The sequence below is a fragment of the Eleutherodactylus coqui genome, chromosome 5 (assembly GCF_035609145.1).
Source record: "Eleutherodactylus coqui strain aEleCoq1 chromosome 5, aEleCoq1.hap1, whole genome shotgun sequence".
Classification (NCBI taxonomy): Eukaryota; Metazoa; Chordata; class Amphibia; order Anura; family Eleutherodactylidae; genus Eleutherodactylus; species Eleutherodactylus coqui.
The window spans coordinates 242,980,106-242,999,160 of record NC_089841.1 but is presented as its reverse complement, the minus strand read 5'-3'; the positions used below and the strand labels follow the sequence as shown (position 1 = coordinate 242,999,160).

At 50.0% G+C, this 19,055-nt stretch overlaps 1 protein-coding gene across 2 annotated transcripts in view; it reads right to left on the bottom strand.

The window, feature by feature from the left end:
- SHB (SH2 domain containing adaptor protein B) overlaps window positions 1-18,310 on the bottom strand; it is a 118,968-nt gene extending 100,658 nt beyond the window's left edge. For both annotated transcript variants that reach the window (XM_066604391.1, XM_066604392.1), the window contains exon 1: window positions 17,341-18,310. In XM_066604391.1, the coding sequence (XP_066460488.1) occupies window positions 17,341-17,958 (618 nt within the window). In that variant the 5' untranslated portion in view covers window positions 17,959-18,310. The remainder of the gene's footprint in view (window positions 1-17,340) is intronic.
- Window positions 18,311-19,055: the final 745 nt, after the last annotated feature.

The window sequence follows — 19,055 nt, the reverse complement described above, 5'->3', positions numbered from 1 at the left end:
GGCACTGGGCCAGATACAAGGCATCCTTCATGACACCCCACAGCTTTTGTGGCGTTTTATCATTTCCAGCAAGGAAGAGCCAACATTCCAGTAGGGCGCTATTCAGGCACCGATGAACATCACGATGGAAACACGGAGGAGCTCCTGATGTTATGGTGACTAGCATTCCCGTAGAGGTGGAATGTCACCTCGCCGCTGCACTATGACCACCACAATCTGCTTCACCTATGGTCCTCATTCCCGATCAGCAGAGATGCTGGGAGTTGACCACCATTTAGAGAAAAAAAAAAAAAAAAGCCTTTAAGACATTGGGGTAGGTTTATGAAAACAGTCTAAGAAAAAAACGGTCCGTTGCCCAGAGCAACCAATCACAGCATAGCTTTCATTTTCAAGAGCAGCACATACAATGAAAGCTATACTATGATTGTTTCTGAAGACTGAAAAGCACTGTTACCCATGGCAACCAATTATTTTTGCGCCGTTCTTGTTGAATCCTCATTTTCAGCAGACGTACTGTACTTGGCAGAACTATTAATAAATGTAGGCCACTCTGTCATGGGATGGATCTCCGTACGTACATGTGGAAGCAGCACTTACCCATCGCTACAGTTCACCTAACTGGCAATAAGCATCAGCACAAGCGGTGAAGCGGGAGAAGAGGGATTGCACCATCCTGGAACACGGCAACTAGAGTTTATACAAGTGGGAGGTGGGAAGTTCTGGCCAGTAAGTCAATCACCGCCCAACAAACCACTTATCCAATGTGACCTGGAGAACTCAAGTCCTCTTCTCCGGTTAAACATTCTGGAGCGGACGCACTTCTAGAGGACGGCGTTATCCCACATTGGTAGCTTCTCGGAACCTAGATCCATTCACAAGCCGGCATGTAATTAAAGGGCTTCGGGTTGGGGCATCTGGGAAGTGACACAGAGGTGCTGATATGTATTTAATCCAGGCTAGTGGCTGTAAGAGGCGTTCTCTCCACCAGAAGCCATACGGAGAATAATACGGCCTGAAGAGCAGCTCGTTGGGGAAGCATTGCCAAGTGGCTTTGGTGGGACAACCAGCATCATAACCCAACGGAGAGGTCACTACACACAAGGGGCTCCGAGAGCCATTCTGTATACCAAGGAGGGTGGTGGTGGGGCACTTCTAGGGCCTCCGCTGACAAGACCGTCCATCTATTCTTCACAACTCTCAGTATTTACAGATCTGCCCGAGCTGGAACTGCATGCCAGGTTTTGCAGCAAAAGCTTCTCCTGCGGGCCGGAGTGTTTTTGACACAGTGTGTGTATATGTAATACTCACCAGAGATCTGATGGCACCTGAGCCTTAAAGTCTTCTAGAAATTGTATGCATAGTCAGACTACGGCACGTCTGCGTGTACTAATGCCAATACTCCAGGTTACAGCCCTAGTCGTCAGGGCCCATTAACACCTGCGTTTCTCTGTTCTGTTTTTGGAGTAGAAGAATGCTTTCCAGTTTGCTTTTTGTGTTAAACACACGAAAAAAACCTAATGGAGCTAACTGTGCTATTTGCTCCGCTAAATTAAAAAAAAAAAAAAAAAAACGGAAACCTAATGAACAGAAGTAAATCAAAGTGCATACATTTTTTTTAAAAAACCCATTGAAGTCAATGGGGAGAAAAAAAAATGTTGAATGTGAATGGGCCCTTAACCCTTTTCAATCCACTGTCTGACGTGTAAAGACATTATGATTTAAGGCTGTACAGCTCTGATGTTGGAAGACGTCCGTCGGGGTTCTCTTACTGTATATTGCCGACCTCTCTGCTGTCGGAGCCTATCCAATGCGTCACCTCATGCAGTACTGGCTTTAGCCAGCAGATAGCGCCGTTGTATAACGGCAGAAAAAGAGTAAGCCCCCTAGGATAACCAGGATACAAATTGGATTGGAAAGGGTTAATGCTTCTCCTTTGCATCAGGTTCCTATATACACCTACTAAGGCTCTGACAGAGAACCTTCCCGCCCTCCTAAGGCTGCGTTCACACCTCTGACCATTTTCCACTTTTTTGTTCTGCAAATTAAAAAAAAAAGGGAAAAAAAAAGACATTTCTGCGACGGATCATTGATTTCAAAAGGGATTTAGACTTTCCGCTTCAATGGCTTTTTTTTTTTTTTTTAAATCAGAAAAAAAATAAAGCGCCCGCCGTGCTGCTATTTTTCTAGTTAAAAATAAACAAACAATGGAAGGGATTACAGATTAAAAATCCCACCGACATCAATGAGATCCACAGCAGAAATGTTAGTTTTTTTTGTGTGTGAATAGAAAAATGAAAGAAAAAAACCAAACAGAAAAGGGGGAGCCGGGCAGAGATGCATGGCACGCAGGAACGCCGCCCGGCGGCGCCGTTACACATCCTAGTCATTCAGACGGTAGACGATCATTCGTTTGTTGTTCAGTTTCTGCAGGCATAAAAATCAAATGACAATTGGTCCGTGTGAACAGGCAGATGTTCATCTATGAAGGACTGCCTGTTTACTGTGAATGGAGGAAGTCATCTCCTGCACACTCCGCCTCCATTCACTGAGTGATCCTCCCTCCTCGGGGGCTGAAGAGCATCCTGTGTAAGAGGGTCCCCAGCCTGTGCCTACTTCAGGGGATCAGTCCGCTCCCCCGACACGGACGGTCAGTAAATATGCAGATCCCATGATGCTGCAGAGTCTTCTCATCTCAAATGTGTGACTAAACTGACAACCAAGTCCCAACAGCCCAACATTGCCCTATCTGCACCGCTCGTGACAGATCAGGGATGCATCCTACTGACAAGGAACCGCACCAACAGTTTTGGTCCTACATGTCCGGGAGGAACGGCACAACACAGAATGGCTCCTCCAGATGGTTCTTCTCATGGGTGTGTTCATCACTGTACTCCAAGCATGCTTGAAGCGTGGAAGACACAGCAACCAGGACTATAAGACTAGGCAATGACTGCTGCCAGCTCAACCCCTCCTACTCCTGGCCGGCTGTACTCAGCCGCACCCCTGACATCACTGCCAATACGCCTTCCCCTGACAAGTGTGCTCACTAGACTTGTGTTGATTAACCCTCTGAAGGCACATACACCTTTGGAGTTCTGGGAACTGTATAAATGCTCTCAGCACGTGTGCCCTTTCAAGGGTTAAATAAGCACACTGACAGGGAGAGTGATGTCAGGGGAGTGGCTGAGTACAGCCGTCCAGGAGTGGGAGGGAGAGCGCTGACAACAGTCACCATCCAGTACTACAGTCTTTTTGTGTTTTCCATGCTCAGAGCATGCTCCGAGTGCAATGATGAACATACCCTTGGAGAATACTGGTTATTAAAACAGTTAAGTAATGTTCTCCACCCACTTGGGGAATGGTGACAATTATGTTCGGTTTAGGTCTTTTCTGATAAGCGTGCAACGAAAATTTTTCCTGTTTCCATCCATTCGAAGAACCGCAAAGCATTGTGCTGCATGCCGCCGATTCCCCCCCCCCCCCCCCCCCAACTTCAAAAGCAGACACAGCCGGATGGCATCAGTGGGCAAGAGGATTTGTAGTACACACCCCTTACCCACCTCCGTCACGTCAGCGGGGGAATCCCCAGGGCTGAACTATTCCGTCAGGATAGACCAGCACCGGACGGACCCCACTGACTATAAACTGGGTCCGCCTGGTTCCCACACAGCTGTTGAACTGGTGCATTTTCCGACCGTCTGACGCAGAGGTACAACCGGTCTAGGACCCTCCAGCCACCTCCTGTTACACGGAGCACACACATAGTAGTGATGTCTCAAAATGCTAAATAACCTGTATCAGCGGCTCTGAAGCGTTCTACTGCGAATACCCCAGAGCAGATCAATGGGGTTTATGCCGTCCGCAGCGCGCCCTGGAGTCTCGCAGCTTTATGGCGCCTTTTACAGATTTCCCTGTTTATTAACCCATTACAATCCCCCCATCTGCGCGAGTGCCTGCGGTCTGGAGCAGAGTCTGCCGAAACCTGCGGCCCGTTATTCCCAGTGGGGTTTGCATTGTGGTCCACATGGCAAAGATTGGGTTTCTGTAGGGGAATTAAAAGGGGGGAGGAACATGACACTGAGGGCGGTTACACGCGGGCGATTGAGATATCACCGATGGAAAAACATGGCAAAAATTGCAATTTTGCTCATGAGATTTCAGAGTCAGCGCTGCTTTTTCTTGCAAAACCATTGCGGCCGCTTGCGGCAATGTGCGAGAAAAACCACAGGACTTTCTAACGTTAAACACATCGCACAAAAACCCCAAGTTCGAGCGATGCAATAAAACAAAGGCTCCGAAAAAAAAGCACAAAAATGCAGAAGGATAGGGCGCTTTTTTTTCTCACGCAACACTGCATAAGTGAAAACATCACAAACGTGAAAGAAACCATTGAAAATCATTGGTTTCATAATTCAGGGAAATGCGTAAAACGCTGCGCATCTCCACTGGAAAGCACATCTGGAACTCAATCAATGTATGCAAAAAAACCCGCTAGTCCCGTGAATCTGGCCTTAGACGCATCTCACTGGCATCCGTAAAAAATGCAGCATTTTCAACGCACCCCATTGTTGCAATGTGGTGCGTTAAAAATAAAAAAAAGGTGAAAACCCGTCTGTTAGAGCGGCCAATAGCGGCATTCACCTCATCGGCAGGGTGCATTAAGGATTAGAGCAGCCCTCTACAGAGCGCAGTATATAGCGTATATTATACTGACTATTCCCATTACACTCGGTCTGAGGTTATGACACGGTGGCGCGGGACGAGGGCGTTCATCTGACGGGCTGACAGCTGGGTTTACGGATACATCTGCTTGTATCCGCTGCCGGCGCGGGTTTCTATGTGCTGATACCGCCTGCAGCCCGCCGCCCCGGGCAGACAGACATTCCAACGCACATTGCAGAAACTTCATGGACGTGTCAAGATTCAACACGTAAAAGCAGAAAGCGTGACGCGTCATTCCTCCGTAGTTCTGAAGGGGTTGCAAAACACTTCCCGGAGGACAGGAGGGAAAGCTCAAGGCCAGGCGTGTTACAGAAAGCCGTACAAGGCGGCAAAACTAGACTAATGGTACCATCCAACTGATGTATATCCAGAGGTACATGCAGAAGGCGGCCCATGTGTCAGATAGTCAATGGGCACCCGGCTTTCCAAAAAGTCATCAGAGGGCCTCCTATAATCCTTACATGCTCCAGTTATTGTAGGTACTGTGCTGATGAATTAAAAGCTTCCATCAGTCCAGTAGGAAGTGGTCCACTTACCCAGCCGGGCATCCCTGCAGACACATGCCCACCAATAGTTTACTCTTTATATAGCGCCAATTGGGGAGATAATTAAGTTTAATATTAGGGGCTCCCTCACACGGCACAGGCACAATAAGCAGAACGGGTTCAGTGATTTCAATGGGATCAAGCGTTGGATTTCTGCCGCAGGATATGTTGAAGGTGTAATAGACCAACATGGGGCAATCCAAAACATGGCCTGACTTGGCCGTCTGCTGTCCCGTTAAGGACCTCTGCCAGTCCCGACCTTGGACTCGTATGACTGCGCTCCATCATACCATCTGCAGACCGTCAGCAGTGGCTATTGGGGACCCCTTTAGGGATGCGAATCCGGATTTTCTACACGAGGACTGCGCCGCAGGGGATTTGGAAGGGAGAATTGAGCGATACCTTGATACAATGGGCTCCGGCGCCATCCGCAGGCCAGGCTGCAGCCACATACAACAACTCTGAGGAAACTACGTGCCATGTGTATGCAGAGGAGTGCAGATCTACGCCACCGCGGGCAGCTTACACTTCACACGGATCAAAACCATGAATGGTTCAAAAAAAGAAAGGCGAAGTTCTAAAACATTCCCCCTCTTCCTCTCATCCGGCGAAAGAACTGTGACCATAAGCCGACGCACCGGGGGTCATTGTTACAGGTGCTATAGAAGTAACCAAATACTATCACAGTGCGTGTGGAGGGGGGGGAATACAATGTATCGGTATTATTGTATCTTGACGCCACCAGAAGTACAGGTGGAGTCAAGATACAAGGAGTTTGACAGGGGGTTGATGCCCTGTTACTGATTGGCTGTCCTGCATTCTCCCCGTTCCCACAGGTCCTGTAACCACCACCGGCCGCCGTGGAGGAAGGCGAGAGGCGGCGATGAACGGTGCTGGTCAGCGGACGAGGCCGTGGAGGAAGGGCAGAGCGGCCGGTGTGCACTCTGCAGCGCTGCTGTGCGAGGGATCGGTGACCGGCGAAGTTCACAAAGCTGTGCTGTGGGCCGGAGCGGTGAGCATATATCTATATTACTCCCCAAATCCACACCATTCGCAACCGGATTGGTTGTTTGGATTTACTCATTCCCAATGATTGGTTCTTTAGGTTGGCTCGTGTAAAAGTTGGGAGTAAGAGGCTAATATGCGAGCAGTGAGCGTCGCTGTGCAGTTTACGGCGCTGCTGTGGCCCGCAGCGCTAAGCGGGGGTTCTGATTTACGATTCGAGCAACCCGATTGGTTGTTTGGGTTCGCTGATTCAACCTCATTGGTTGTTAGGGCCTAAGTACGGAGTAAAAGGTTAATATGCAAGTTGCAGCGGTTGTCACTTCAGACGCACAGATCGGTGAGTGCTGCAGCATGGGGGGGGGGGGGGGGGGCGACAGTGCTCCCTCGGCTTCCCTACACTCACAGCGTGGAAGGGTGGAGGAAGGGTCGCCAGGGAGAGTCACAGCAGTCCGCTCCAAGGCAGCAGAGGTGACAGCAGAGTCAGCAGCGAAAGCTGTAATGGCGAAAAAGGGGCGCCAGGGACAGTGACAGCGGGGCTTCTGGGGCGCCGGCTACAGTCACCGCAGGGAAAAAGCAGCACCTGTGAGCCCGAGGGGACAATGGCCTGAAGCCAATCAGGGGGCTTCAACCCCGTCAAACGCCTTGTATCTTGGCTCCACCAGTACTTCCGGTGGCGTCAAGATACAATTCCACCCAATGTATCAGCAGGAAACTACTCGGGTCACCAGCAGGGAGGGAGAAACTCCACAGGAGCGGATGTTTTGAGTGAGGACGTCTATCACACCCTCCTCCCACAGCACCAAACACACCGTGCGGATATTCCCCCTGCAGCAGGTAACCAGGGCAAAGAGAAAATAAATCTGCACTCGAGTCAAGCTGCCTTCACAAGTTTGTCTCAGCCAAAATAGACCTCGTGGCTTAATGACCGGCAACCAATTAAAGTGTTGTAGCTTTCAATTTCTGCTCCGCGACTCATTTGAGTTGTCATTCAGGGTCAGCTGGACAGCAGAAGTGACATCAGGTGACGAGACGTTGATGCCAGGCATAGTTTAGAATGGAAGAAACCCGGCCGAAGGTTCTATGTAGCATCAAGCACGCTTCCTGCAAGATGGAAAACTGCTGCACAGCAAAACAAGACGCATTGTTACACTGTGGTTTTTAAGCTACATCTCCGCTTGCAGTCTCTGAATGGAACCTTCAGCACACTTGGGGGATCAGTCTGTTCTGCAATCACAAGGTCGCACTGCGTGACAAGCTGGAGTCCTCGGCACTGAAGGTTTCCATTCAACAACTACAAATCAGAGATCTTAATTACTATATTAAACGTAAAGGGGGGGGGGGGGCGTCCTATCTCAGCCATGACGGGAGGGTTACTGCTCAGTTAACACCATCTTCAGAAATCTCATGGAACCCCGCAGCCCAACAGTCACCAAAACAGTGTAGCTTGCTCTACCACACTATTGGTGTCGCCCACATTGACTTCTACAGCAATTTTGGAAACAGCGCAGCAAGTTCCAGTCGGATGGTTCGGTAATCCGGGTACGCTCTAGCCACCTCGTCCCAGAGGTGGCGCTCTGTGGGTATGCTGTAGACGACCGAGATGAGATTGTCCCTTTAAGGAGCTGGGAAAAAACAAATGTTCACACATACACCGAAAGCAGAGATCTTGGAATGGTAAGCAGAGGAGGGGGAAAAAAATGTTTATTTAACCCCTTAAGGACCTAAGTCTACAGTAGGCTGTCACGGACGGTGTATGGAAGCTGGTTGAGGAGCCGAGCTCACTTCCTACCCGGCAGATGTCAGCCTTTTCTGACAGCCAATACCCGCCTGGCCTGCCATGGCTGATCGGAGCCAACTCTCATCACCGCATTAACTGTTTACATACTGCTGTCAAAGTGGCCAACGACAATTGCGGGGTGCTGGCAAGTTCACTTTCCAGCCTGGGACCTATTAAAGGGCTACCAGATAGTGCAGTCTATTAACCAATACATGGCATTAGAGCAAGATGTAAAGGGACAATATACTGCGATACTGAAGTATTGCAGAGTATTGCACAAGCAGTCTCAAGTTTAAAACCCCCCACAGTGGTTATCGCTGCGTTCATAATAGCCTGCAGGCCAGCGGAGGTCGGAGGGGACAAGGCTTACAGGAAGCGCGCTTTGATGCTACCTAGAACCTTCGGCCGGTTTCTTCCTTTCTAACCCATTCCTGGCAACATGCCGCCGACAGCCCCGTCACCTGATGTCACTTCTGCCGTCCGGCTGACCCTGAATGGCGACTCCAATGAGTCGGAGCAGAAACTGAAAGCTACAACATGTAATCGATGGCCGGTCATTAAGCCACGAGGTCTATTTTGGCTCCCATCACAGTCATGCTGCGTCAGGAAAGAAAACCCAACGAGCCGACGTCACGCAACTGTTGACACAAGTGATAAATCACATGGTGGGCTCGAAGGGCTGCGGTCTGCCAGGGGCAGCGAGAGAAGAGCATCAATTCCTGGCAGCCGGAGGGAAAAGTTGTTTCCAATAAATCAACTTTCTGATCAATATGTCTGAATAAAAACAGTAAAAATAAAGCGTTCTAATAAAGCGACCGCCGAGGCGGAGGAGGGGCTTCCCTCCTGCAGTACAAGAACAGCGCGGCGCCGCATCACACAATATCAGATTGGCATTTTTAGACGAGACCGGGGCGACGCCTTTGTTGGCGAACCAAAGGAATAGATTTGCGGAGCGCAGAGGCGACGGGCCCGCTCGGTCTCCCCTCAGCCGCACGGCTTTTAGACGGAAGGAAAAGCGGAGCACGAATGCAGCGCCTTCTCTTCCGGTATTTCGAGCCGGTTCTGCTGCGGAACCTCCGACCAGAGGCTCCAATGCTGATGCCAACCCCCCTTACATCGGGAGATTTTCTCACCAGTGTGAAGACCTCCAGCTCCATCCATGCTGAACCCTCATTGCTGCCAAGTTAATTTTAGGATCTGTCCCTTGACCCGATGCCACCCGTAAGCCCTGGATTCCCATTTCTGATAGACAGGTCCGGATGGGTTTCTTCCTGGGCTTAGAGTTGTTACATTCAAGCCCAAAGTCCATAGAACTATAGATGCGGTCTTGGGGGGGGGGGGGAACCCATTTTTCTTGCTGGACCCATTTTTTGGCTTTGGCTCAAAAAAAAAAAAAAAGTTTTGGTTTTCCTTTTTTTTGCAAAAAAAAAAAAAAATGCTGTGGGAAAGCACCTTTCTAGGACACAGAACAACAAGCATCAACATGTGCGCTGCCCAGTACATCCCCAGAGCGGGAGGGGAGCAGGAAGCCCCTGATATATTTGCAGCAGACAAGCAGGTGAGGAACTAGAACCTTCTCCCAGCAGCGGTGCCGTCACAGTGTGCACAGAGCTGCGCTCATCTAATACACGGAGCCAGAAGAGAATGGAGTCCCATTTTTGCGCTGTGAACCCACCGATCAGGCCACGCTGGATGGTCCACCGCTAATAACCGCAGCTTCTGCCTGCTGAAAGTCCCTGCTAATCAAGTAGTGAAGCCGTCTGACTTCAGCAGCCGGGTCTCCATCTCCAATCACCTACCTGACCGCCAAGCGCTGCCAACGACTACATCCGAAAGTCACCAAACATCCAACACGTTGCAGAGTCCAAGCTATGGAATGGCCTTTCCACTAGCAAGACGACAAGACCCGTTGTGGATGACCAAGCCCACCCATAGGGCAGTGAAGACTGTAGACTAATCCGTTATCCGGCAGGAAGATATCAGCAATGTACAAGTAGGAACATTGTCAGATCCATCAGAATGGCTTCGGATGTAGCACACCAAGGATCGGCAGGGGATCCCGACACAAGCGGCTCGGGAACTATATCTATAGGAGCCGTAACCGGGAGCCAACAGACCCGCGCTGCTTTATGGCTCCAAATTCATTTACAGTCATTAGAAGTCTTGTTCTGCGCAAATCCACAAAAACCGTAGTATGCTCCACTGGATGCCGCAGTACGGGGCTTTAACAGCAACACAGTCTCCCTACGCCACCGAATGCAGAGTACCCCATCTGAGATTGGTAGGTTATATCCACCCACAAGGTGGGACCAAGATCTCCATCTAGGTCCGGCTAAATGTGATAGCTGGGGTCAGGAGCTGCTGCTTCTTCCACAGAAGTGAATGGGAAGCCGGGGGGCACAGGCCACTTCACAACACTACTTGTACTCCAATGCTGTGCAACATCTAAGACACTTAAGGGGTTTCCCACAACTTAAAAAACTTCCTCCACAATCACTTTGTACTTCTGCTGACCAGGACATGGGACTGCTGCAGCCAATCACTGGTGACATTTTATAGCCAATGATTGGCTGCAGCAGTCACATGTCCTGGTCAGCAGCAGACAGGAAGTACAAAGTGATTGTGGAGAAAGTTTTTAAGTTGTGGGAAACCCCTTTAACCCTTTCCAATCCAATTTGTATCCTGGTTTTCCTAGGGGGCTTACTCTTTTTCTGCCGTTATACAACGGCGCTATCTGCTGGCTAAAGCCAGTACTGCATAATATGACACGTTGGATAGGCTCCGACAGCAGAGAGGCTGGCAATATACAGTAAGAGAACCCAGACGGACGTCTTCCAACATCGGAGCTGTACAGCCTTAAATCATAATGTCTTTAGACGTCAGACAGTGGATTGGAAAGGGTTAAGTAGTTTAACCCTGTGCAACATCCAAGACCGAGATAACAGTACAAGTAACGTTGGAAGTTCTGTAGAGCTACTTCCATGGAATATTGAATCGCAGTAGGGGAGGGACGAGGAGCCATGTACCCAGGCCGCCGGGGACTGACAGGGGAGACTTGATGCAGCCACTGTGTATGATACAACGCTGTAGGTCGGCTCCCTCAACGGCAGCACGGGTCACCTTCAATGGTCACCTGAGTAGGTCAGCAATTCCCAACCGTGAAGCATCATGATTAGCTGGAGGGGAGGAGGGTTTTTTTTTTGTTTTGCAGGTGTGCCACAAGAAATAAAAAGTCTGCCAAGGTGAGCTGAAACACTAGAGAGGGGTCTGACCAAGACCCAACAACATGAGAGCAGAGAAGATACGCCAGTACCAGAGCGGAGCCCATGCAGAGCTTCACATTGCTGGGCATCTACTTGGTCAAGACAGCGCTAAGATCCTGGGGCGCGTATCAGATGCGTTATATGGTCAACCTAACCAGAAACAGGCCGAGGGAGAGATAATTCACACGTCGCGCGAAAAATTAATAGCACTGAATGTCTATACTGTCAACAGTATATATTAAAAAAAAGGGAGAAAACCCGTATTTGCAGTTTTTTTTTACTGCAGTCCAGCTTTTTTCAGCCTATAAAGCTCCCAGTTTGGAATTCTAAGTGTCTTTTGCAGGTTTTAGGATGAGAAACCATATCCAGTGTTGGAAAATAGACTCCGTATAGCCTGTACTCATACAAATCCTTACTCAGGAGTCCAGTGGGCGGTCCTATCAGCCTTCCCTGTAGGACGAGCCACCAACAGGACCGCCCACTGGACTCCTCAGCGCTCCTGGAGCAGGGGTGCAGAACAGAATACAAGTATACTGAATCTTTACTTTCTAACCAAGCATATGGTTCCCCAATCCATACAAGCTGCACCGCTGTGGAGGAACTGATCCAGCAGACTGCTCCGACTGAAGCTCCAGGATTATAGCAGGCGCTTCTCCAGTCTTAGACCGGCCTTACAGATTACATTTTGATCAGCCGATCCTGGCATTACCCACCAATCATGTGATGTGCATGACGGCCCAACACTCCCAAAGAGCAGGTATGTGGGGGAAGGGGCAGGAGATAAGGATCCAGCGGTTGGATTTCAGGGAGATTAACCGCCCTGGCAGCTCTCCCCTCTCAGAATACATACACACTCGGTCACTTGGGTATTTGGGGGGGGGGGGGGGGGGGGGTGTTAAGAGGGACGTCAGCCAAAAATACACGTGGGTGTTGGGCTAGATAGCTGTCTGACAGTCGTCTTCTGGTATTTGTGGTCTTGTTTGCTATGGACTACCCCTTCTTCATTGGTAAGCTGATCCACAAGTGCAAGGGGGGAGTATAGGGTTAACCCGGGAAGCAGCAGATAGGTGGGCATGACTCATCCCGAATACCTTGGCTGCTGCAGTTACTGGATTGTGAAACCATTCGATTGTCAGACAGTAAAGCCAAGCGGTTACTAAGTACAGATGTGATGAACCTTAGCAGCCGAAAACACATCAACACCAACCGATCCCCGCACGGCCGCACGCAACAGCAAGGAGGCCCGACCGTGGATCTGCTAGTAAGCCCAACCACGTGCCACGGTCACACTGGGTAGGATATTTAAGTCAAATCCACAAAAGCTCGCCCGGACAGATGGGAGGTCCGTGTGATTCCAGATGCGCTCGAGCCCGTCAGGCGCAAACCGATGGTCGCCAGTGTTCTGTGTGATAGTCATATGGACGGCACTCACGTGTTCGTAACGCACTGACTTCAACGGAAGCCGGACAAAAAGGTCCACAAAACAAACCTGCATGCTTTAATTAAATTGGGGACGCCTATGCTTCCCCATGAGCGGCTTGATTTACGGATCTCCTGCGCAGATTCCGCAAATCCTATCCGGCCGTGGACATTGGGCCTAATGCGCCATTTAAGGGGCGGGTGACGTCACCGCTATGGTGGTTTACGCTCGTGCAGAGCGTTTAGACAGGCTCATGTGTGCAACCACGGAGTAGCATGCGGCAGGGTGTGTAAGGGGGCGGTCACGGGGTGACATGCAGAGTACTGACTGCCACAGGACACAGCAGCTGTCATACCGCAGGCCTAGAGCCACGGCACGCACGCAGCGCCCGGGTTGTAGTAGAACGCGATGCATTCCACCCACGTTTTACTCTTATGCAACAGACAGGAATCTGGATTTTCAGGTTGCGGGGGGTTGGCGTCACGTGGCGGCGGCCTCCTACATACCAACGCTCCAGGAATTGTTCTTTTAGCGTACTTCAATGAAAAGTTCTCAACTTCTATTTAAACTGCTCCTCCAGGTCACCCCAGCCCCACCGCATGTGCCAGGGGGCGCCCTCCCCTTCCTATACCATCGCTGGGCACTGATGTCAGCCACCCGCCATACCGAGTGTACGGATGCTATATACCATCCAGCTGCTGGCGGAGGCGCAGGGACAACGGTCGGGACTCATGTAATAATTTATATAGAAGTCAAAAGCAGTACAATATAATAGTCACTGACTGAAATGTACAACTGTGTGGATCCAGAGCAAGCCTACACATATCAACCACCCCTCCAGGGTCCTCGAACCAACCAATCAGCACCTCTGTATGCAACACGCAGCTACTCCTTATGTCATTAGTGTCACACGGATCCCTAGGACGGTGACAATGACCATACATGTAGCGGACAGCCAAGACAAGGAGGTGGATGCCACACCGACAGCCAGAGATACTTCCATATAACACGCGTGGAGGGCACTGCTGGTATATCTTCCCAGTGAGATGGATATCCTGCATACATGTCCAGTACACACATCTGTAGATCGCTGTATATTCTACACACATGTGGTGGTCACTGTACCTTACACACAGTAATAAACATGTAGCTGGTAGTATGGACTGTATACAGTGATATGTCTAGTGTGTATCCTGCATACATGTAGCTTGCATTTAAAGTCTGGATGGCACATGGTGATATGCAGTATATATCCATGTAGTGATATACCACAGAGAGCAGATACACCTGTATCCAGAATATATACTAATCCAGTGAGTACAGGTTACATACATGTAGCGCACACAGTGATATGTATATGCTTGGCACATATTACATGTAGTGGACACATTGTACGTACAGTAACATTCTGGATACATATATGGTCTGCAGTGTGATGGATATAATCAGGAAGTAAAGTAGTATACATAATAAAGTGTGATTGTTCCCAGCAAGAGAAACACAGTAATCTTGTAGATATGAGACCTTCATTGGCTAACAATAATAATACATGATGTTACAGCAAGCTTTTAGACCTACACAGGAAGTTACCTGAGGAAGAACCCTGTGGGGTTGGAAAGCTGGCTGTAACATCATGTATGTTCGTTAGCCATTAGAAGGTGTCATATCTACAAGATGACTTAGTTTCTCTCACTGAGATGTTAGCTCTACTGGCCAACACCGTACCAAACTGCTTCAGATACATATTACACACATGTAGTATACACAAAGTGATATGTACAGTAGTGTATATCCTGGTTACATATTACATGCATGTGCATATTGTGTGGACTGTACACTATTGTGTTTACCTTGGTTATATATTACATGTGGACACTATGGTCTGCACAATATTACATATAGCAGATACTATAGCATTAAAATATATATTATATACATACACACAGTATACCCTGTATGGGCAGTGTAGTAATATGTACATTATTGTATACCCTATTATATTGTATACATGTAGTGGACACTGTATGGAGTGGACGTTGTATGGTCGGTGTAGTAATATGTACATTAGTGCATATTTTGGGTACAGGTTACAGCTTGTATGGACTGTACATTGATATGTATATATATACACACACACACACACACACACACACACAGTGGACCCTGTATGGTAGGTGTAGTAATATGTACATTAGTGTATACCCCGTTATATACATGCAGTGGACCCTGTATGGTCGGTGTAGTAATATATACATTAGTGTATACCCCGTTATATACATGCAGTGGACCCTGTATGGTCGGTGTAGTAATATGTACATTAGTGTATACCCCGTTATATACATGCAGTGGACCCTGTATGGTCAGTGTAGTAATATATACATTGGTGTATACCCCGTTATATACATGCAGTGGACCCTGTATGGTCAGTGTAGTAATATGTACATTAGTGTATACCCCGTTATATACATGCAGTGGACCCTGTATGGTCGGTGTAGTAATATGTACATTAGTGTATACCCCGTTATATACATGCAGTGGACCCTGTATGGTCGGTGTAGTAATATGTACATTAGTGTATACCCCGTTATATACATGCAGTGGACCCTGTATGGTCAGTGTAGCAATATGTTCATTGGTGTATACCCCCATTATATACATACAGTGGACCCTGTATGGTGGGTGTAGTAATATGTACATTAGTGTATACCCCGTTATATACATGCAGTGGACCCTGTATGGTCGGTGTAGTAATATGTACATTAGTGTATCCCCCTTTATATACATGCAGTGGACCCTGTATGGTGGGTGTAGTAATATGTACATTAGTGTATAGCCCATTATATACATGCAGTGGACCCTGTATGGTGGGTGTAGTAATATATACATTAGTGTATAGCCCATTATATACATGCAGTGGACCCTGTATGGTGGGTGTAGTAATATATACATTAGTGTATACCCCGTTATATACATGCAGTGGACCCTGTATGGTGGGTGTAGTAATATGTACATTAGTGTATACCCCGTTATATACATGCAGTGGACCCTGTATGGTGGGTGTAGTAATATGTACATTAGTGTATACCCCGTTATATACATGCAGTGGACCCTGTATGGCGGGTGTAGTAATATGTACATTAGTGTATACCCCGTTATATACATGCAGTGGACCCTGTATGGCGGGTGTAGTAATATGTACATTAGTGTATAGCCCATTATATACATGCAGTGGACCCTGTATGGCGGGTGTAGTAATATGTACATTAGTGTATACCCCATTATATACATGCAGTGGACCCTGTATGGTCGGTGTAGTAATATGTACATTAGTGTATACCCCGTTATATACATGCAGTGGACCCTGTATGGCGGGTGTAGTAATATGTACATTAGTGTATACCCCGTTATATACATGCAGTGGACCCTGTATGGTCGGTGTAGTAATATGTACATTAGTGTATACCCCGTTATATACATGCAGTGGACCCTGTATGGTCGGTGTAGTACTATATACATTAGTGTATACCCCGTTATATACATGCAGTGGACCCTGTATGGTCGGTGTAGTAATATATACATTAGTGTATACCCCATTATATACATGCAGTGGACCCTGTATGGTCGGTGTAGTAATATGTACATTAGTGTATACCCCGTTATATACATGCAGTGGACCCTGTATGGTCAGTGTAGCAATATGTTCATTGGTGTATACCCCGTTATATACATGCAGTGGACCCTGTATGGTCAGTGTAGTAATATATACATTGGTGTATACCCCGTTATATACATGCAGTGGACCCTGTATGGTCAGTGTAGTAATATGTACATTAGTGTATACCCCGTTATATACATGCAGTGGACTCTGTATGGTGGGTGTAGTAATATGTACATTAGTGTATACCCCGTTATATACATGCAGTGGACCCTGTATGGTCAGTGTAGCAATATGTTCATTGGTGTATACCCCGTTATATACATGCCGTGGACCCTGTATGGTCGGTGTAGTAATATATACATTGGTGTATACCCCGTTATATACATGCAGTGGACCCTGTATGGTCGGTGTAGTAATATGTACATTAGTGTATACCCCGTTATATACATGCAGTGGACCCTGTATGGTCGGTGTAGTAATATGTACATTAGTGTATACCCCGTTATATACATGCAGTGGACCCTGTATGGTCAGTGTAGTAATATGTACATTAGTGTATACCCCGTTATATACATGCAGTGGACCCTGTATGGTCGGTGTAGTAATATGTACATGACTGTATATTTTGGGTACAGGTTACAGCTTGTATGGACTTAGTTACATGTATGTAGTGGACCCTGTAGGCTGATATGTACATTAGATATTGTACATATTACATACCCTCAGTAACACCAGTGTGCCCGGCGGCCGGTGAGGTGACTGGCTGGTGAGCTGGAGGTGCCCGGCGGCCGGTGAGGTGACTGGCTGGTGAGCTGGAGGTGCCCGGCGGCCGGTGAGGTGACTGGCTGGTGAGCTGGAGGTGCCCGGCGAGCAGCAGCTACATCCCCGGTATGGCGCCCCTGCATCCCCCCGGTAGTACCGGCCCCGGCAGGCCCCAGCACGCCTCTTACCTTGTCCTTCTTGGCCGGCTGCTCCTCCTTGCCTCCTCCCCCGGTGACGGCCGGGCTCCACGAGATGCCGCCGCCGCCGCCGGTGGGCTCTCCCCAGCCGCAGCTGTCTATCTTGATGAGCCGGTGCTTGGGGGAGATGATGTACTTGAGCTCGCCGCCCCCCGCCTGCTGCTGCCGGGCTCCGGGCGGCCGCCGCTCGCTGTTGCTGCGGTACAGGTGCGGGGAGGAGGAGGACGAGGATGACGAGGACGTGGTGTTGGTGCTGGAGCCGGGGTACGGCTCCTGGAAGAGGCTGGTGCTGCTGCTGCACGCCGGCGCCCGGCCCCTCCTGCCGTCCGCCAGCCGCTCCTCCCCGCACATGGCCCGCAGCTTGCGGAGGGACGAGCCGGGGCCGTTGTACGGGTCCTCGAAGTCGCGCTCCTTCTGCGCCCGGTAGGCTCGGATGAGGTCGCTCTCCTCCCGGCCGGGCAGCGGGGAGGTGTGGTGGTGGTACTGGGCCTGCAGGGGGCGCTCGGGAGCCCCGTTCCTCTTGTAGTCCGGTCTGGGGGGCTGCGGGGGGCTCTTGCTCTTGGGGTTGTTGTTGCCCAGGCTGAAGTACTTGTTCAGCCACTTGGCCATGGTCGGCGGCGGCTCACTGCGGGCTCCCGGCGGCGGACACTCCCCCGGGCATGCAAGTTCTGGCCAACTCTCCCGGGCGGGCTGGCGGGGATCACAGCAGCGGCTGGGGCTCGGCCATGGACGGCGTCACCTGCGCAGGTCACCGCCGCTTCCCATTCACTGTCCCGGGCAGCGGCACCTGTCACACCGCGGGGACATAGGAGGCTGGCCGGCGCCGCCACTTGTTGAATGGTGTCGGCACGGAACAGCCGCGGGACACAGCCGGCAGCAGCGCGTTACACCCGGCGGACAGCGCAGGACGGGGCGCTCCGCTGCTGACAGCTCCTCCGGCTTGTGCGGCCGCTCTACTACGGCTCACCTCTTGCTTCGGTAGGGGGCGGAGCCAGCGCGATAACCCCGCCCTTCTCGTGTCACGCCACTCCCCCCGGCGCACGGCCGCCCGCCCCCTGCTCGCTCGGGTACTCTCACCTCTGCGAGCCCGGGCGTGTCGTGCGGAAGTCCCGGCGGCCGTTCGGTGACCGCGGCGGCTGTGTATCAGCGGCCGTCAGCCGCAGCGGTGTGTATATCCCCCGCCGTGTCCTGCGGTAACCTCACTGGTGCTCAGGGCTCCGTCACAGCCGCGTATTCCCATAGAAGTCTATGTGCAGCTCATCAAAAAAGGGTCAAACCCATCTTTTCACGGTCCGGATAAAAAAGATGAGCGAAAACGGTCGCGTATGCGCTATTTTTTCTCGCAGCGTCTGAATGAGGCCATTGAAATCCAGTGTTTCGTACGGTGCGTTTTACGTGTGTTTTTTTAATGCGCCAGAATACCTGCCCATAAACTCCGCCCTCAGCGCCGCTTGTCCTTCCGAGCGATTGCCGGCGTCCATCGCGTGTTTCTTCCATACGCCCGGGGAAATGATTATACATACGCCAATAAAGATCGGGTCAAGACTTCATTCCTGCGCTTATACGGCGAATGTATATACGCATACGGGCGTGTGAAGGAGGCCGGCGGGCGTATTGTCACCGCGCACTACTGGCGCGTATTTCCCGTGTGTGACGCGGTGAATTGGGGCAGTGAAAGTCTATGGACTGCGAGGGGCCGTCCGTAT